Here is a 22,068-nt window from a genome sequence, read left to right as displayed (position 1 = left end):
ACAATATTTTTGTAGCACAAGCCGCGCTCGACACTGTGTTTTTGTGAACGTTGTAATCATATTAAACAAAAATTTTCTACAAAAAAAAGAAAGAAAGAAAAGTAATACAACTGTACATTAATGATACAAAGCAAGTGATTGTCTCCGCGCGTTGCATTCGGACGTCCCTAAAATGGAAGAAAAAAGAAATAGTTCATAAACTCGAGTGCGAGGTTGGTATTCCTCTCATAAAGAGTTATAAAGAATTGGGACTACAAGGCAGTTTTACTGTATACTACATTAGCTTACATTTGTACTCGACAGAGCAGCTATGCGCAACGCAGAAGCAAAATATTACAAAGCAGAATATTAAAACAAGCTAGATTAATATCTTGCCCGACAGATAACAACAGCTTACTGAAAAGAAAGCTGACTACCCAAGTAGAGCAGAATTGGTCATTGCGATATTAATTAGTGGAAGCAGAGAATTCTGTTCGATAAGCTAAAGCAGAACCTAAGTTAGTGTTCATCGCGCGAGGTTAGCCCGGCCGGTTAATGTTCTGCTCGACAGATAACAACAGCTTAATAAAGAACTGACTACCCAAGTAAAGCAGTTTGCTCGACAGATAACAACAGTTCTGGGAAGAACTGACTACCCAAGTAAAGCAGTCTACTCGACAGATAACAACAGTTCAATAAAAACTGACTACCCAAGTAAAGCAGAACAGGATTAATATCGCGCGATGATGATTGAATTAATGTGGCGCGCGGGAGATTAAAACAGTGCAACAAATAAATGACTAAGAGCCAAGCTATGCAATACAATAAGTTCAAAAAACAGAATCTGAAAATTGATATAGTCTATTTACAAATTTCACTACTCACCAATGCCTTGCCTTGCTTTTATATGATCGTGAATCCATGTCGAATACGCGCGAGTTTCCCAACCTCGATCAGTTTCCCGCCATAATAACAAAGATTCAACAAGACTTCGACTCTCGGCAATGGTCTGAAGAGGTACATCCTTCCAAAATATCGTTCTAATTCCTAAACGTATACGTTGCTTGTCGACATTTCAATCCTATGATAATTGCGTTAAATGCTGAGAGGAAATTTGTCAGCCAAATTCAAAGACAGACAAAGCTGGGACAATTCACACTAATACAATTCAATTTCAGAGGTACATTATTTTATCGATGCTGGCGTCGATTTATCTGAGCATCGCATTCCTTGGTGAAGAAAATAAAAACGAATGACCCAAGAACTATTTTCCTCGGCTTTCTGGTAGATACAACTTACCAAGTCGAATATGCATGTGTAAAGGTCAATCCCCGAGCAGAGGAAGTGGTCTGCTGTTATTCAATAAATTAACTTGCTGCCCGCCGCAATTATCGATAAATACAAAAAATTCCATTCCTTTGTGACAGTCTGGGCCGGGAAATGTTATGAAAACGAAGGCAAACCAATGGCAAAATCGGTAGTTGACCGTGGAAAATAATACAATACCACTCCGGAAAACACTGCGCGTCGCAAGGAACGAGTTTGTCTCGAAAGCGCAAGATGATACTGCGTGACTACAATACTCTGTGGCTGTTTCATGTTACATGTCCTGGCATACGATGACACCTCTCGCACAATATTAAGAGGACCCCTGGGTGGAATTTTGTTCCTGCTCAAAGCTGCTCATGGCCGTTAAAAAGTTTTTGCCGGCTTGTTTTCTCAACAAATAGGCCGTTCCATGTCAGTCCTGAAATGTCAGTGTCATGTCTACTTTCAGAGACAAGCCTTCTAAAGTGTTTTTTGACCTTGCTTTCTTGCGATGAGTCCTAATTAAAGTCTTGTTCTGGACTAGCATATTCCATCAGCCTAGAAAGTTTCAAAATGTGCTTTTTAAAATTTCTGGGGGTATGTTCTTACAAATCCAGACATATATTAAAATAATGTAAGTCAACTGATGAAAATATAAGCTATTTTTGCTAGCCCTGCTTGTCTAAATCACAGCTGTTTTGTCAAGAAATGTAACTGATGTTAGTAGAAGGGCTTAAAGCCTCAACTTTACCAGTTATTTCAGGATATGATGAATGCAACGAACTATTTAGCCTTTGCTTTGTGGCACTTGTAAAGTGACATGATTTCTTTCCTAAAATACAACCCTTTCTTGTTTTTTTGGTTGCTAAGGTTTATCCGAAGTGATTAATGATACAAAAGAGAATATCAACCCGTTATAAACAATTTGAGCTTAAACACTTGTTTAAATCACAGCCATTTTGTCAAGAAATGTAATTGATATTAGTAGAAGGGCTTAAGCCTCAACTTTACCAGTTATTTAAGGATATGATGAATGCAACGAACTATTTAGCCTTCGCTTGTGGCACTTGTAAACTGACATGATTTTTTTCCTAAAATACAACTTCTGGAGGCATCCTTTCTTGTTTGTTTGGTTGCTACAGTTTATCCTGAAGTGATTAATGATACAAAGGAGAACGTCAACCCGTTCTGAACAATTTGAGCTAAAACACTCGCTAATAAAATAATTATTACAATAATATAAGTCGAATGATGAAAATATGGACTTTTTTTGCTAGCCCTACTTTTCTAAATCACAGTTGTTTTGTCTAGCAATGTAACTGATGTTAGTACAAGGGCTTAAAGCCTCAATTTTACCGGTTATTTTAGGATATGATGAATGCAAGGAACTAGTTAGCCTTTACTTTGCTGTATATATGTAAACTATATAGTAATAAATATGCCAAGTAGCCTGAAGATTTGACTTGGCATATTTATTACTATATAGTTTCGTACCGCACAACCCGGCACTCATCAGGTAAAGAGCGAAATGTAAAATTGCATCGTAAAGCTGGTAAAAATGTAAACTGAATGAGTGGAAAAGTATTAGATTACAGTGGTTTCTACTTCTAAACAATAGGCGCTTAAATCCGCGTGGCAATGGAAGTAAGCGTGACACTGACAAATACATATATTTTAGATGACCGGAAATGAAAAGTTTGAGTTTACAATGGTTTCTGTTACGGATAAACAAAAAAAAAAAACGCGTTAAAATGGGATTAATTACGTGGCAGCTTTAAATTTTTAAGGAGAAATTTGTTTGCGTGTCTACAGGAAGTAATGAGTTCATTTCGTTTGTTCAGTGTGGATAAATCAGGTCTGCAAATTATAAAATACTTCTCCCATAGGCACAAATTATATCGGTTGGAAACAGGGTTGTACGGAGTAGCATGCTTTAATATCTTCCAAGATATTTTAAAATCTGTTTCAGTGTCTTTCAAATGCCAATGTCATTAACAACGGTCCTCCTCAGGACTACACTCACTCAGACAATCATAACTTGCCGACTAAAGATATTAAGTTTTGACTCAAACCATTTAAATCGTACATTTTACAATCTCACCAAACACAGTGTTGAGATTGCGAAAGGAAATAGAAAATGTAACTACAGTAGAAGAAGTAAAAATTAGCATTAATTCGCTCCGACGAAGGGATAACGTCCGATACGTCAGCAATCGAATCTCAGTGCTGTGACCAGAATACATGATCAACTCTGTTGATAAAACCAAACATTTAGTATCCACTGCTCACCAACGCAGCAACACAGTTTCTTTAGAACCAACCCCCTTATACTTTAATGGTGCACTGGTTTAAGTTTAAATTAGCTAATTCATTCAGATTTCATGCTTACGTTTTTGTGGTTTTGGTATATTAAATTTCGAATGCTGTGCGTAGTGTGTGGCCTGGTCCCAAGCTATTAAGGCAATGAAGTCTAGTTGTGCAATAAAACCGGAAGTTCAGTCGAGTCCACTTAAGTCACCGGAAGTCTAGTTATAAGATGAAACCGGGAGTGTAAACAATACTTTGAGGAGGGTTGGAAAGTTGTCCGATGGCGTCCATCGGATCCATTGGAAACACATCTATTCCGACGGAATCTCCGGAAGTCTAGTGGTGTCATGAGCCAAAACAAGCACACTGCACCTGTAACGTAACTCCTTCTTTAAGCCCTAAGCCAAGACTTGAACGATTTATATGTAATACAACTAGTTCTTAAAACCGGGAGTCGATACACGCACGTTACACATGTAACATAACTCGTTCTTTAAGCCCTAAGTCGAGACAGTCACTAGCACGCTACGCATGTAACATCACTTGTTCTTAAAACCTTGAGTCGAAACAAGGACGCTACACGTGTAATCAAGAGAGAATACAAGTTTAAATCAGCAGCAAACTAACAACGATTAAACTTAAGGTTAGGCATCAACTAATTGTTGTCCTCCGCTTTGAAGCTTCCTACTGCTTGAAAATCCACGAAAATAGATCGATAAAAATAGCAAACGGTGGATTCAAAGAAGGAACTTACGGAGTAATTTCTTTCTCTAAATTTGACCTACTACTTCGTCCCATCAAGGGGGCACTGTTATGCTCGGTTATTATTAGTTGTAAGAAGTAGTAGCGAGGTGAAAGCTCTTGGTCGTCATGACTGATTTCAGTTTCTCAGCCAAACAAATATCAATCCGATGCAAGGTTTGGCACAAATAATCTATTGCTGTTTCTTGTAAGAGACACGAAACATAACCTTTAGGAATTTCATTTCTAGCTGCAGCACTTAATTTCAATGTATTTTTTGTAGAAACAAGTTGGCTTAAAGAGTCGAACTACAATGAGCCTCAAAGAACTCGTTGTTTTTGGAAACAAAACAAATTAAAGAAACCAACAAAACGTAGAACTGGCGTGCTCAGCTAATGAGGAGCGAGTATTTTCGCCGCTTGGCCTATCAGGAGTATAAAGTAATCTTTCCCTCCGTGAAAGGAAAATTAAGAAAAAAATGCCCTCCGTTACAACAAATTAGCATTCAGTAATTTTGCCCGCTGTATTACATTGTTGTTGTTATTGTTGATGGGCAGTTTGCTGCGCATGCACTAAAAATATATACCTTTTATTGTTGTAAACCGCCCTATGACCTGTCCTTTTCAAATTGTTCATTTCAACATCCAGGACTTCAACTAATATAGCAAACACACGAAAACCTGGCACGGATTTCTCTTCAAAAAGCGTGAGTTTGAAAAGCTATTCGATTATTTTTACGGCCTTAGAACTAAAGAGATGTTAGTGTAGTCATCGATTACTCGAGAACTGTCATTTCGGGTCGGATTTCCGGTCTCGGGTGTCGTAAAAAATTCCCAGATGTTCGATCGCCAATAAACAAAATCACTCCATAAAAGTCGATTTATTATCAACTTGACAACGCTTTTAAAGATTTGTTTCTAATTTCGCCTACAAGTTGTCTAGATTGAGTAGTTTAAATCCCTAAAGTTTCGTCATAAAGTGTCTGAGTAGATTTCGAGATAATCGACAATGTTTAAAATGAGAGGCTATGCGCTACCGTTGCTATGATAACAGTTGTTACTTGGTAACTGATGAGAAAATTAACTTTGATCATATGTTGAAATGATGATGTAGTATGAAGGAGAACGAAGTTTATATTCTATCCGAGATTGTGATTTCAAAATTTCCACCCTAAGTCTAGAAAAACTGCTACGAGGCTCCTTAAGTCACCGGAAGTCTAGTTGTAAGACGAAACCGGAAGTGTAAACAATACCTCTGCAAGTGAATGATCCTTCAGTATTAATGCAAGCGGCTCTGGTACTGCAGTTGTGTGTTCCTTCTTCACACTCGTTAATATCTGAAATAGGTTAAATGAGAAATGACCCCGTGATGTAATGATGTAATGGCCTGAGCATCACCATCAGTTGAGACCTTCTCCTGTGTACACTTGTTTACATTCACAGAACGTGTTAGTACAACATTACTTGAATTATTGAATCTATCTGCTACCTCTAAACAAATGTAAACAGAATAAAATAAAGCAATAAAAAATTACTGGTTATATAATACTGGAACGTTAAAACAAACAAACAAACAAACAAACAAACAAGCCAATGATCAAAAGAAAACAACAAAAGGAAAACAGTATAACCTTAAATGACATACAAGCTCAGGCATACACATGCAGAAAATGACAATTCGGGTTGGAAGGTATTACCGTAGCTGTACCACTTGAGCGGACAGTGTGAAGAAATGTCAACCCCTATCTACCTGTGCAGTTTTTCCCGTCCCCAGTGTACTCTGGTCTGCATGTGCAGTTGTACGATCCGTTGGTGTTGTTACAAACGGCATTTGCACTGCAGTTGTGTTTTTCTTCTTCACACTCGTCGACATCTGAAAGAAAACAATTTTAAACAAATCTCTGTCCATTTAAAGAGAATTAGAAAAAAGGAACAAAAATACTTCACTCATCCGAAGAAACTGGCGTACGCCTTAAATAAAAAAAAGAATTACAGCCGTCAATTGGAACTAAAAAAATCCACAACGTAATATAACAATTTCGATATCTGTCAAAGTGGTGGTTTTGTTTACTGATTGCGGTTGATCAAAGTTCGACCTTAAAATAAAAGACCAGCTGTTTAGAATGAATGATATCAAGGGATTAGCGATTAAAATTTTGAATTTAACCAGACGTTTCTTCTGCCATTAAAATTGAAAGAAAACGAAATCGAATGATGAATGTTTGTCACTCCTCGACTTCATGAACAGAATAGTGTTTAGATAGCACATTAAGAGAATATCAAGCTTATATAATTTTTCTTCTCACTTTCTTATCCTTTTTAGTGTAATATTATGTCCTGGGAATTATTACCATAGTACAGAAGTAAAAAGCGCAAACAAAGAGCATAGTTCTAATGAGAATAACAAACAAATCATAGAATCTTAACCTGTACAGTTTTTTCCGTCTCCTGTGAATCCAGCTTTGCACATGCAATTGAATCCTCCTTCGGTGTTGTTACACTCAGTATCATTACTGCAGTTATGTGTTCCTATCACGCATTCATCTATATCTGAAATGAGGTGAAAAGGATGATAAAAATGATTTAACGAAATACCTCTAGTACCAGTAGGCCCATCCCCAGCAACAGCATCTCCAGCGACAGACAAGAAATATAAAAATATAATGGAGATTTCGTGTGATTGCGCTTGCAGAAAATGACAATTCATGTTTCAAGGTATTAGCTGTTCCACTTGAGCGGGCAGTGTGAAGAAATGTCAACCCTTATCTACCCGTGCAGTTTTTCCCGTCCCCAGTGTACTCTGGTCTGCATGTGCAGTTGTACGATCCGTTGGTGTTGTTACAAATAGCATTTGCACTGCAGTTGTGTTTTCCTTCTTCACACTCGTCGACATCTGAAAGAAAACAATTTTAAACAAATCTCTGTGCATTTAAAGAGAATTATAAAAAAAAAGGAACAAAAATACTCAACTCATCCGAAGAAAGTAGCGTAGGCCTTAAATAATGAAAAAATTACAGGTGTAAATTGGAACTAAAAAAAATCCACAACATATTACAACAATTGCGATATCTGTCAAAGTGGTGGTTTGGTTTACTGATTGCAGATGATCAAAGTTCGGCCCTAAAAAGAAAAGACCAGCTGTTTGGAATGAATGATATCCAGGGATAAGCGATTAAAATGTTTAATTTAACCAGACGTTTCTTCCTCTATTAAATTTAAAAGAAAACGAAATTGAATGAAGAATGTTTGTCACTCCTCGACCTCATAAACAGAATAGTGTTTAGGTAGCGCATTGAGAGAATATCAAGCTTACATCTTCTTTCTTTTCACATTCTTATCCTTTTTTAGTATAATATTATGTCCTGGGAATAGCACAGAACTTTAAAGCGCAAACAAAGAACATAGTTCTAATGAGAATAACAAACAAATCATGGAATCTTAACCTGTACAGTTTTTTCCGTCTCGTGTGAATCCAGCTTTGCACGTGCAATTGAATCCTCCTTTGGTGTTGTTACACGCGGTATCATTACTGCAGTCGTGTGTTCCTGTCACGCATTCATCTATATCTGAAATGAGGCGAAATGGATAACGCTTGCTCTCAGATAGTTAAAAAGTGCACTGTCTTGTAAATCATCGAATAGAGATGTTAAAATGGAGAATGCTAGCCAGGCTGTAGCAGAGAATTAGGTCTAGTAACTGGGCAAGTGGGCAAGTCAAAATATTACCGGTAATGCCAAGACCGGTAATATTTGCGCGTTACCAAATGGAAACTGGTTTTGACTTGTACTCCTTTTAAGTAATGGCTGTTTTAAACAATAAGAGAAACAAAGCGCGGTCATGTTCACCTGTACAGTTGTATCCGTCGCCAGTATACCCTTGCTTGCACGTGCAGTTGAATGATCCTTGGGTGTTGTTACATAAGGCATACTTGCTACAGTTGTGTGTTCCTGACGCGCACTCGTTAATATCTGCAGTAATAAAGGGAAACAAAAAACGAAGATAAATGAAAACTAATGGAAAAGAAACCTAGTGTACCATCAGTGTGGAAAATGAAATAAATGAAATCTTAATTTTTATATCGCTGTTAGAAATTGCTTTTTGTTAAGATTTATGAGTGTTTTGGTCTTGATTTAGTTAACGTATTTGCCGTAAACATTAACTTTAAAAGCAATAGAAGCAACGAGACTTTCATTTATGAGATCTTCAGGAGTAGCCATCTGCACGACGGAATTGTTTTGCGCGTTTCTGTTGAATGTAAACAAGTCGAGGACATTATAAATGCAATGCCTTCTAATAAGGCTCCTGGGATTGATAAAGTGCCAACTCCAGTCATCAAAGACTGCCTGCCGATTATACTCCCTTTTGTTACATCAATCATCAATGCTTCTCTTTCATCTTCAACATTCCCAGGGATCTGGAAAACAGCCGAAATAACACCTATTCCCAAACAAGGCAATCACGAACTTCCTAACAATAATAGACCAATTTCGCTACTACCTGTGTTGTCAAAGGTCTGTGAGAGAGTCGCTTATAATCAGTTTGTCACCTATTTGACAACGAAGAAGAGGCTGACGACAAAACAAAACGGAAGCAAAAAATGGCACTCTACTGAAACATCATTACTTCGCACGACTGATGCATTTCTTAAAGGAATAGATCATAAGAAATTAACTACCTGTGTTCTTCTAGATATGAGCAAAGCGTTTGATAGTGTCGACCACCAAATACTGTTACGAAAACTACAAGACGTTGGCGCCTCAACTAGTGTGCTACAATGGTTTAACAGCTATCTCACAAATAGATATCAAGTTGTACGAATTCACTCCACTGTTTCCAATCCAATACCGATTGAATATGGAGTACCTCAGGGCAGCATCCTGGGCCCCTTATTATTTAGTATATACTTTAATGATCTACCAGAAGCTCCACGGAATTGCTCTACTGAATGCTACGTAGACGATACAATATTGTTTGTTTCTTTTCATTCACAAGACACCCAACGGATTGTTGAGGAGATGAACGAAGAACTCCTCGGGGTGCGGAACTGGTGCTTCAGAAATCGGCTATTACTAAATCCAGACAAGACGAAATTAATTGTTTTCGGGAGCCGACAGATGACTTCGAAGCTCCATGAGTTTCGTTTGTCTTTGTTGGGAAACATCTTCCCTGTACAATCAGCCAAGGATCTCGGCGTGATTTTGGATTCGAACTTAACATTTGATGATCATATTAAGACCACAGTATCGGAATGTATCGCACGCCTTGCGCAAATTAATCGTGTCAAACACTGTCTTGACAGAACGTCGTTGTTAACCGTGATAAACGCCTTAATTTTCAGTAAGTTGTACTACTGCTCGAACGTCTGGGCAAATACCACAGAGAAAAATATACGGAAATTGCAGGCTGTGCAGAACTTCGCTTGTCGAATCGTTAGTGGCGCGAGAAAGTACGATCATGTAACTCCCCACTTGAAAAATTTGTCTTGGTTACCCGTTAAGGACGAACTATACTACCGCCAAGCTACCATGACTTTTAAATGCATTTCCGGACACGCCCCCAAATATCTGACGTCCCAATTCATTACCCGCGAGCAAGTTACCAAGCGTACAACTAGGAGTGGCCTAAAGCTTAATGTACCTCTTTTTAAAACAGCCTCAGGTCAAAGAACATTTTATTACAGAACTGTTGGACTTTGGAACAATTTAGACCCCCTTTTTAAATCAAGCCGTTCTGTTCAAGTTTTTAAACGTACCTTAAAGAATAAGCTTTTAGACAATTTTGTAAATACTTCCTGAACTTCATTTATTTTTAGTATTTTTCTCGATTAGTAAGTTTAGATAATGTTGTAATTGTTTTTTAAATTTGATTAATTTTAATTGTGTAGTTATTAGTAACTTAAGTATTTAAATAATTGTTCCTGAAAAGCCCCATTGGGGAGGTAACAATAAAGTATGTATGTATGTATATGTATGTATAAAAGTAAGGAAACGGTCAGAAAAAGGAATAGAGATAGAAGCTGCTAAACAGGCAATCAAATAATTAAAAATGACAATTTCACTTCCACGCGTGGCAAATTATTTAATATTTGCTAGTATTTCCACAACGAGTCGAGTATGTTGGATTTATAGAAGAAATCAACTAGATGATTGAGAAGATTTGGATCGCACTGTGTAATCATCTCCGCGTATAGTCTTCTACCAGAGTGTCAGAGCGACCAGAACGTTTTTACGAAGACTTTCTCTTAATCAGTCCACATATGAACTTGGACACAAAATTGATCTAGTCATTACTCGTCCTGCATGAAATTACATTGTCTGCGGTTAACCGTGACTGATCATTTATCAGTTATCACTACCCTAAGAGCAGCTATACCAGCTTCCACAACGAGAGAAGCATCTTTTAAGGAAAACTAAATAAATAGATATACACCTATTTCAGCGACCTTGCAGCTACTGAACTGTGCCAAGACACCTTCGGGAGTTGAATGAAATTTTAAATTGTTCCAATAATATCTTGGCTTAGCAACCATTCACAATAAGAAGGAACTTCTCAAAGAAACACTATTACTATGAGACCACGTGTGCCTTGATATGGTGACGACATTCTGGCAGCAAAATGAATGAGAAGAAAAGCAGTTGTGTGTTTCTTCTCCACACTCGTTAATATCTGAAATACGTTTAATAGGAAATGACTCCGGGATGCAAAGATATAATGGCCTAAGCATCACCATCAGTTGAGACCTCCGGTGTATACTTGTTTACATTTACAGAAAGTGTTAATAGAACATTAGTTGAATTATTGAATCTATCCGCTACCTTTAAACAAATATAAACAGGATAGAATAAAGCAATAAAAGATTACTGGTTATATAACTACTGGAACATTAAAACAAACAAACAAACAAACAAGCCAATGATCAAAAGAAGACAACAAAAGGAAAACAATATAACCTTAAATGACATACAAGCTCAGGCATACACATAAAAGAGGGAAATGTCAGTAGAGATTTCTTATCTGCAACGTTTTTACGGAGACTTCTTATTAGAACTTTCTATTTCAGTAGCTGTTAAGCTCTGTTTGTATGTCTATTTCACATACTTCATGTGAAAATATAAATAATAATAATAAAAATAATAATAATAATAATAATAATAATAATAATAATACCAACAATAATAATAATAATAATAATAATAATAATAATAATAATAGTGAGGGTCTAATCACAGCTAGAAGGGCAGCTACCTAACGCGTTATGGATTATGGACAGGTCAATTTCACCTGTGCAATTGAAGCCGTCTCCAGTGTACCCTAGGTGACACTTGCAGAAGTACGATCCATTGGTGTTGATACACTCTGCGTTGAGGCTGCAATTATGGATGCGTCTTCCATACGCACATTCGTTAACGTCTATAAAAAAATATTGGACACAGATAATGGTTACACAAAAATCTCAAGACCAAAGTGAACACCCATAATCTTAGCAGCTAGTTCGGATATACCAAATTATTATATATTCAACATATTGTAACACTGCCAAAATATGGTCATGGTAAACTTAATATACGTTGTCCGATCATAACAGATATCCTGCGATATACGTGATTTCGTGTATCGGGAAGAAAAATGGCAGAGCGCTTTCAAAAAGCAATGACCTTACAAGTACACCTAATTATTTATAATTATTTATATGCTGTTTCATAAAACACAAAGAGGCAACCAATTTTGCTGCCAAGATTTTTAATGGCTAGTGCAAAAACTTTTACTGATCGATATCTTTTTGTTTATAAACTGGCAAATTACAGTTCAGCAAAAAAAAAAATTTTCGCAAGACTTTTGTATTGTTCCGTATTCTAGCAAAAGCTCGGAAATAACAAAAAGTGTTTTCTTAGATTGGTTCTCGCAACAATTAAACAGAGTACTTGACTCGTCTTGAAGAGATGGAGAAAAGCGTTTGAGAAAACCGAGCTCACAAAGTGCATCGAGCAATTTTATCTCTCTGGTAGACAAAAAGATAGAAGAAGTAGAAAGCAATAACTTCCAGAAGCCTTAAATCTGGCTGAAAAAAAAAACCGTTTAGTATCATAACAGATCCAGAGTTCTTGAAAGCAACAAGGCCCAAGATGCGTTTGTCAAAACACCAATGAAAGATAGTGAAATTGCTTGCGCAGTAAACGAACTCTCAAACTATCCAGATCCACTACACCCAAGAGATAAATAAACTATTTTCAACTTTATATGAGCGGGGAAGCCCCCTCCTAAGCCTCCTAAGTGCCACCATAATTGGGGAAAAGAAAAACGGCGGATTAAAAGCGTTTGATCCCAAAATCATGGAAAAAGCTCTCAGAATTGCTTGGATGAACACAATTCATGACGACTTACGTGCTTCCTGGAAAATAATCCCCAATCACCACATACACAAACACGGAAGCTTATCCTTCCTAACAAAGTGCAATTACGCAACAAACACACTTGATCTAAAAAAATCTTCCCACATTCTATATAAACATTAACGACTATTGGTGCGAGTTTGAGAAGTCTTCAGGCTACGTTATCACAACACAACTTAAAAATGAAGTACCATGGAATAACTGTAACATCCTCGTAGATAATAAACCTCTGTTCTACTAAAATTTGTTCGACGCCGGGATTACCAAAATAGGGGATTTACCAATTAAACCAAGAAGGTGTTTTTCTGGATTTGAATGAATTTGGACGAAAATTCCAAATGAATGTACCTTTTACAAAATATTATTGCCTTGTTAATGCAATCCCAAAACATTGGAAAGTAAGACTCACAAACCCTACGCCGACTACCAAACCCAGTGCCACTCCCAACACCCTTACCACCAGTTACTTCTACTCCTGTCTCCTAAAAGGAGTTTTCAATCCTCGCACTGCTTAACACAAGATTCTTCGCCACGGATTTACAGAAAGTACTATCCAAAAGGCCTATCTCATGTCATTTACAGTCACCAAGGAGGTGAAAATAATGTTTCAATACAAAGTGATTCATAATGTTCTTACAGCCCGTACCACACTTTTTCGTGATGATTTAATGGAAGATGCTACTTGTAACTTATGTTATGCCACGGAGAAAACTTTGACCCACTTACTGATAAATTGCGTTACCTTAGCCGAGTTTTGGACCTCGTTCCAAAACGTTTGGTACAAAAAAACAAGGGAAATGATAAATTATCTGGAAGCCACATTCTTTACGGCTGGTTCGACGGGACAAAACATTGGCAGGTACTTAACTATTGCTTATATATTAATTGCAAAATATAGCTTTTTACTGCACAAGCCTCCGTGGAGATGAATTAAATTTTCAAAACTTTCTTCTGCTTATCCAAGGAAAACTTGAAATTCTCAAAGAGATCGCGACTGAATATGATTGCCTGTCTACTTACTATCGCAAATGGGCTTGTCTCGTTTAATTATGCACACTTCGATGTTTTGAAAAAAAAAAAAAAAAGATGCTTTAAAATGTAACTCTTTTGTAATCAAAAAGTAGTGTTAGATGTCTAAGCATAGTCTTTTAAGTATTTTTGGATGTAACTTGTGATTGTTCATAAGCAGTCATAGCGTTAGTTTGTATGTAGTGTAGATATTGTATGTATAGTTAATAAGTATCGTCAACAGTGTAAGTATCGTAATTATTGTAAGTAGTGTAAAACTGAGTTATGTAAGACAAATAAAAATTGTTGACTCAAAAAAATTAATATATTTGCAGTTAACATTAACTTTTAAAGCAATAGAACAACAAGACTGTCAATTATGAGACCTTCAGGAGTAGCAATTTGCCCGACGAAATTTGTTTGCGTCTTTAGCGTGTTGGTTCGATTCACGTCAGAAATATTAAGAAAACGGTTAGGAAAAGGAATTGAGAGAGAAGCTGCTGAAAAAGCAATCAAATAGTAAGCAATGACATTTCACTTCCATGCTTGGAAAATTATCCAATATTTGATACTATTTATCACAAGAAAGCTGTTGGATTTGCAGACGAACAATACTAGATGATTGAGGAAATTTGCTCCTTACCCTGTTTGCAGTGTGCAAACATAAATCCAGGCAGACACAAACACCGGTATCCTTTATCTGTGAATCCAGATTGACAGGTACCACCGTTATGGCAAGGGGCACTATCACAAGCACTCTACAAAATAATAAAAATAAAGTATGAATGGGAATATTAACAGAGATGAACAATACTCTTTGATCGATAAAAAAATTGTAATGAGCAAATATTTAGGAGGAGCACTACTTTACGCTTAGTATTCGCTTAGGATAAAAATTTCAAAGGCAAAAAAGAAGAAAAGGGATGAGAGGAGGAAACTAGCTAGCAATAGTCCGCACTTTAAGATAAACAATAAAAGTGAGGTTTGAATCTCATTGTCACTGTTTTTTTTTTACTGCAGCATAGACAGGTGACTATGCAATTAAACATCATAACTTGACGTTCAGAAAAAGGGTGCAGGCAGAGACCACCATCTATTCTGTGGTTCGGTGGGTCCTGGTCGGGTATAGTAGTGTTGACCACTTCCCTAAGACAAACTACGAAAGCCTGGAAAGTAACAAGCGGAAAAAAAAGAAGGAGAAGAAGAAGAAGAAGAAGAAGAAGAAGAAGAAGAAGAAGAAGAAGAAGAAGAAGAAGAAGAAGAAGAAGAAGAAGAAGAAGAAGAAGAAGAAGAAGAAGAAGAAGAAGAAGAAGAAGAAGAAGAAGAAGAAGAAGAAGAAGAAGAACCTACATCTGCCCCACGGTATAAGTAGCCATCTGTGTGTACAAACTCCTTGTCATGTCCTACATGAGTAGCGTTGTTCAAGTCACATCTGTATGTTCCCTTGGCATTTGCTGTATAGTTAAAATTGATACTGACGCAGTTGGGTTCATGGTAACAACGCAGTTCACAAGCATTCATATCTCGGACTCTGACAGTGGTTATGTTGTGATTCTCCAGACGCTTGTTAGCAAAGAAGTAAAACGAAGGGAAGGCCAGTTCACGACATTCACCTGAAAGATTCCAATTAAATTGAAACTGATGAGACAAAAAGTGAAAAGTGTGATTTCTTTTGGAAGTATCTAGATGAAAAAAAAGAAAGGTTGTCCTCACAGTGGTTGGACGTTTTCAAAAAGCCTACGTGTTGAATTACTTGTCCAGTCAAACCAAACGAGACATGCGTTATAAAACTACAGCTTAAATAGGCAATTGTTGGAATGTCATGCTTTGATTGACAGGATTCTTTCACGTTTCTCTTTAGGTGTCGGGATAAGTATACCTACCTTACCGGAAATTATATCCCAACTTAAGCGGCACAAAGAAACAAAAATTGAAACAAAACAAAAAAATTACAAAATCCAATCCCAAATGCTGTATTTCAAATTGTTTTACAGCCTTTTAAAAAACAAATTTGCATTAACTAACACCACACCGTCGGGTCTGGTTGGATTCTTTAGATGAGATTGGTTTTCCGATAATGCTAGCCTGCCTTATTTTGCACTTTAAAACAACACATGCCTCTGTTAACATGTGTAAACCAAAGGAGACTAGCTCTACAGTGTAAATTTGGGATGGCATTTTGGCAAAAAAAAAAAAAAAAAAAAGTCAGCCTTTTTCAATCTAAATCCCATCGATCTAAGATGATTAAGTCCCTCCGAAAAGATATTTCACTGAAACAAACCGTTGTGTGCCCCTGTTGTTATGTAAACTAACGTTACTATTTCTGGCAAAATATCGCAACAGTGTTTGACAATCATGTTTGCAGCTTTACTGTAAGCATAGATGACATTGGTAGTTTGGGTTGGTAGATAAAATTTTGGCGAGAAAATGTATCTTTAATTTCTTGAAATTTGTATCTTTGTGGGTGTACAGTGATCATTAAAATCTGGATAACTGGAAAATGCAATTCCATAGATGACTGGCTTAGCAGCCGTGTGATAACAGGAATTATAATATAACCGAGAAAATAGTGGTCATTAAATCGCCTTCGTCAACATTTCTTGGCTGCTCTATTGTGCACGTAACAATTATTTTATTCGCGCTTGTTGGATATAGAGTGATTATAACAATTTCGTCGGGCATTGCGGCGTATTTGCTTTCTAAAATGGAGAATTTAGTGGCTAAAATATACTTTAGCCCTCTGCTCTAACCAATAAGAAAGAAGAAAATAACGTAGTCAGCCAGTCAGAACTGGAAACCATTTAACTGTTCGCGCCGTTTTCTCGCTTGTTTGACTGGAAGCGCGGCCATCTGCAAAGAAATTGTTTTGAGCTACAAAATGGCTCAAAAACCTAACGAAGAAACAAATTCTCAGGCGTCTTTGCTAGATGTAGAGAACTTATAGAAACTCGTGGGGGATGATGGAAATAGTGCCTGTAGTAGCTCCATTGTAGACGGAGAGGTGAATGTAAATTTGCCTTCGTCGAACGAAACCCGCTCATTTTAGCAAGTTGCGCAATTAATTTTAAAACTTGTAATTTACTATTTCATCCTTGTTTACGAAATGATGTAATTTTAATTTTGAAAAATTAGAAGCAAAGATTCTTTTGGCAGATTTAGTGATGTTCAGCCAAAGTCTTAAGCTTATATGACAATAAAAGCTTTGATTTGGACAATAAAATAAACGCCGACGCTACGCTGGCAGCGTTTCAGATATCGTTTATTGTACTGTCTTTGATTCCTTTTCTGAATGCCCTCTCACATTTTTATAGAACTCATTCTAAAATAAGCCTGATTCGGGTAAAAAACATATTTACGCCCGCCAACTATTGTTATGTTATATGATTATAAATAACTCGGCGCTACGTCGAGGCAGGGTTAAATATCAAGCCGCTAAATCCGACGAACTGGAATATGATGAACATTTTTTGAGCATTACAAATGACGACAAGAATGGTGCGACAGAATTTAAAACATACGAAAAAACTGAGTGGTAGTCAATCGATGTCGTCTACCTAAGTCTACTCTGCAATTCCGCTATTTTAATTTGCTTTTATAAATAAAGGTTCAAAGTGAAACCGGCATGAACAGAAAATAACTAAGGAATATGAGGTCATATTTTTCATTATTCATACCTTTCAAGGTATGAAAGTGAGATGGACTATCAGAGTCAGAAGGTCTGAAGTATTTGCGTCTTCGGAGTGCAAAACAATAAGAACCTAACAAAAATGTTTTGTTTTCTTGAAATCCAGCTGGAAAGTCCTCGGTGTAGATTTTTACTGCGCTTGTTTATTAATTGAAGTGTACATCGTCGAGAGACAAGAAATTGCCTCATTAACAAAGCAGGTTGCCAGGTTCGTTTTTACGATAATGTCAACCTAAAAAATTAGGGTTTGGTAATAAAAAGGAGCAATGAAACAAAATATTGGTAGTATTGACAAAATACTGGTAATATTGGTAAAATGTAGTCACGGAAAGTTAATTGTCGAGTAGACGACCAGATAAGCAATTACCTGTCGTGGAGTTTTTTCCACATGTCAACAGAACTCCTCAATATTTTGGAAAAATATTTTTAACCTGTTCGTATTTGAACGAAATTTAGGTTAACAGAAGGAATTTGCCAACTTAACATTTCTTACAATCACGATAAAGGTATTAAAAATAAGGATGTACTATCGGCGATAATGGCGTCCCTTTAATTAGCTGTTTCCTTTTTAATATAACACTGAAATATGTCTAGATCATGCTTACGAAATTTAGGTTAACAGCAGGAATTTGGCAACCCGACATTTCTAACAATCACATTGAAGGTATTTCAAGATAGGATGAACTATCACTATAATTTGCTGTTCCCTTTTCAATCATGCATTTGTAATGAGAAGATATATCCAACTGGTAAAATATTGCGTGAGTTTTATAACAGCTAATAATCTCGACAAACAAGTCTGGTAAAAGGTGAAGCTGAAATATAAAACAAACCTTTTCTGCTAACTCAGATTTGAAATTATGACATAAAAACGTGCTATACAATTCTGAATAATTACGAACTCTGTTTTTGAGCTATATCGATTTGAACAGAATATTGGATAAAAATCGAGTATATTATGAGAACTCCTAAACTGAAATATTTTGCGACTCCTTACTTTACAAAGGAAAAAAAATAAGGAATGAATTTTAAAGCGTGATTTATTTTAAACCATGAAGGCTCTGCTATGTGACAAAAATTTGGCGCTTTCTTCCCTCAAATACGCAACGTACTGGTGCCAATTTTATCAATGCATAAAATATTTCAGAAAAAAGGCAGAAGCTGAAAGAAAAAAAAAAAAAAAGACACAACTGCCAAACGATTTGAGAAAATGAAACTTACCATCCAAGCAGGCGGAAACAACTCTCAATGATAAAACCGTTAGAAAAATGTAAAGCTGGGGCTTGGAATCCATGATTTTCTTTCGTTTCTATCGAAGCTGCACCGACAACTCGTCGGCTACAAATGTTGATTTTTGAAAGGAAGCGCAAACAGATAGCTTGTCGATAGCAACTTATTGTTCTCAGCACCAGTAGAGTTTTAGCGTAGGTTTATTTGAACATCGCACCTGTCATTTTAAGCCAATGAAAATGCGATCAGTTGGCATCTAGACAGTTCTCTCGTCAGTTGAAAACAGGAACTTGTCATTAGCTAACTTAACGAAGCTATTTAAAGATGTTTGTTAAGATTTTAGAAGGAAGACAACTGTGTCTGTTTTCGACTTTTTTTTGGCAAAAAAAGTTAAGAGAAAAAGAAGAAATGTTAGAAAGGGAAGGAAAAACGGAAAGACACTCTTCCTCATTACTATTTGAAACACTGTATTGAAGTCATCATTTTATGGCTTTCATTGTTAACTAAGGTTGTTGATTAATTGAAGGCTGCAATTTGAAAACAATCATGGCGAATTTTGTAATTTTAAAGCACGCTTGTTCGTCTATACAGTAGAGCTTAGAAATTACTTATTTGGGTCAAAACAAAATTGGTCAAATTAAAACGACAAAACAAACGTGTACTTGACAAGAAAGTTTTTTCACCTGTTAAAGGACTCCTCCTCAGTTTTTCGTAGATACATTTATGTAGGTAGTGAATCTAGCGTTTCTCGCTTCTCATCAGAATGAAATGTAACTTTACCGCATGAAAACTAAACATTTTGTTATTTACACAGAAAAAGTATCTCTACAGAACACACCATGCAGCATCTTAGATCTTTGTGCTACATTAATTAGCTGTTTTTGTGTTTTGATTTAAGGCTGATATTTCTTCTTGATAGCTGCTTACGTAACGGTAATAAATCCAATAACGGATGAATATGGCGTGAGTTCACGAACATTTATTGTCAACTCAGACATGAAACAGTGACAACTTACTTCAAACGGGGTAATTTCCATCAGCGAATTCAGCTTCTGAGCCAAAAACGAGAACCGATATTGAAAACAATTTATTTCTATTTCTGAACTTCCGCAAATGGAATGTTAGAACCCTTCATCTGGCTTTCGTTGTTGACTGAATTTTGAAGTGTGCTTTCCTTGAAGAATTAATCCTCTTTTCTAAATCACAAAACGTCCTTGCTGTGTTCTCCCAAATAAATGAAAGTTGTCAAATATGTCAGTACGCGGAATTTTTTGAACAAACTAAAGATACAAACAAAGAAGAAGAAGAAGAAGAAGAAGAAGAAGAACAAGAAGAAGAAGAAGAAGAACAAGAAGACGAAGAAGAAGAAAAAGAAGAATTTGAGGAAATGGATATTAAGCTTACACCCAAGCAGGCTGTCGCAACCTTCCGTGATTCCCCTTTCCTTTTTTTCTATGGTGGTTGCTATGACAATTCGTCGGCTACAAACGTTGATATTTAAAAGGAGAATGCCGCCGAATAGATCTAGATAGCTCGTCTGTAGAAACAAATGTATTAAGCACCAGTAGAATTCCGACGTTTGTTTAAGCAGGACGCTATTACTTTCAATTAGTTTAGCGGACGGAAAGGTGATGAGTTCAAATGAAGACAGGAACTTGTCATTTGTTAATTCAAACTGCTTGTGTCTTAGTTATTGTACTCTCTTTGAATTTTTTTCCTGAATGCCCTCTCAAATTATTATAGAACTTATTCTAAAACGAGCCTGATTCGTGTCAAAAACATATTTATGCCCGCCAACATCAGCTCTATTATTATATTATATGATTAGAAACAACTCGGCTCTACGTGTAAAATATCCTCATTAATTGCGGCATGCATCGGGTTAAATATCAAGCCTCTAAATACAACAAACTAGAATATGTTGAACATTTTTTGAGAATTACAAATGGCGTTTCCTTTTTAATATAAAACTGAAATATGTCTAGATCATTCTTACGCAATTTAGGTCAACAGCAGGAATTTGGCAACCTGACATTTCTAACAATTACAATAAAGGTATTTCAAGATAGGAACGGCACTATCATCGATACTTGGGTCGGTATAATTGGCAGTTCCCTTTTTAATACAAAACTGAAATACGTCTAGATGATGCAAACGTGATGAAAATATTTCCAAAGGGTAGAATATTGCGTGAGTTTTAAAACACCTAATCATGTCAACAATCATTCTGGTAAACGATGAAGCTGAAATAGATAAGACACCTTTGCTGCTAACTCAGGTTTGAAATTATGACATAAAAACTCGTTATACAAGTCTGGATAACTATAAATTCCGTTTTTGCACCATATCGATTTGAACATAATATTGGTTAAAAATCGATTATATTATGGGAACTCCTAAACTGAAATAATTCGCGACTCTTTACTTTACAAAGGAAAAAGAAGGAATGAATTTTGAGGGGTGAGTTATTTTAAACCATGAAGGCTCTGTTATATGACAAAAAGTTGGCGGTTTCTTCCCTCAAATACGCAATTGGTGCCAAATTTTATCAATGCGTGCGATATCTCCGAAAAAAAGGCAAAAGCTGAAAGAAAAAAAAAGACACAATTGCCAAACGATTTGTGAAAATGAAACTTACCATCCAAGCAGGCGGAAACAACTCTCAAATATAAGATCGTTAGAAAAACGTAAAGCTGGGGCTTTCCAGAGTCCATGATTTACTTTTGCTTCTATCGTAGCTGCACCGACAACTTGTCGGCTACAAATGTTGATTTTTTAAAAAGGAGAGCGCAAACAGATAGCTTGTCGATAGCAACTTATTGTTCTTAGCACCAGTAGAGTTTTAGCGTAGGTTTATTTGAACATCGCACCTGTCATTTTAAGCCAATGAAAATGCGATCAGTTCGCATCTTGACAGTTCCCTTTTCAGTTCAAAACCGGAACTTGTCATTAGCTAACTTAAAGAAACTATTTAAAGATGTTCGTTTGGATTTTAGAGTGAAGACAGCCGTGTCTGTTTTTAAATTTTTTTTGTTTTGCAAAATAAGTTAAGAGAAAAAGAAGAAATATTAGAAAGGGAAGGAAAAACGGAAAGACACTCTTCTTCATTACCATTTGAAGCACTGTATTTGCGTCATCACTTTATGGCTTTTATTGTTAACTAAGGTTGTTGATTAATTGAAGACTGCAATTTGAAAACAACCATGGCGAATTTTGTAATTTCAAAGCATGCTCGTTCGTCTATACAATAGAGCTTAGAAATTAGTTATTTGGGTCAAAACAAAACTTGTCAAATTAAAACGACAAAACAAACGTGTACTTGACGTGAAAGTTTTTTCACCTGTTAAAGGACTCCTCAGTTTTTTGGTAGATACATTTATATAGGTAATGAATCCAGCGTTTCTCGTTTCTCATCAGAATG

At 36.4% G+C, this 22,068-nt stretch overlaps 1 protein-coding gene across 1 annotated transcript in view; it reads right to left on the bottom strand.

Annotated features, from left to right (window-relative positions):
• The window catches only part of LOC146464313 (uncharacterized), a 205,964-nt gene that overhangs the window by 89,853 nt on the left and 94,043 nt on the right, over positions 1 to 22,068 (bottom strand). Inside the window, exons 11-16 of the mRNA XM_085129932.1 lie at positions 8,180 to 8,302; positions 7,778 to 7,900; positions 7,105 to 7,227; positions 6,762 to 6,884; positions 6,085 to 6,207; positions 5,588 to 5,671 (exon numbers count right to left, since the gene is read on the bottom strand). Coding sequence (XP_084986058.1) covers positions 5,588 to 5,671; positions 6,085 to 6,207; positions 6,762 to 6,884; positions 7,105 to 7,227; positions 7,778 to 7,900; positions 8,180 to 8,302 — 699 coding nt within the window. The remainder of the gene's footprint in view (positions 1 to 5,587; positions 5,672 to 6,084; positions 6,208 to 6,761; positions 6,885 to 7,104; positions 7,228 to 7,777; positions 7,901 to 8,179; positions 8,303 to 22,068) is intronic.

Source organism: Pavona decussata, unplaced genomic scaffold (assembly GCF_977016875.1).
Source record: "Pavona decussata unplaced genomic scaffold, jaPavDecu1.1 SCAFFOLD_165, whole genome shotgun sequence".
NCBI lineage: Eukaryota > Metazoa > Cnidaria > Anthozoa > Scleractinia > Agariciidae > Pavona > Pavona decussata.
This window is presented reverse-complemented; position numbering and strand designations above follow the sequence as displayed.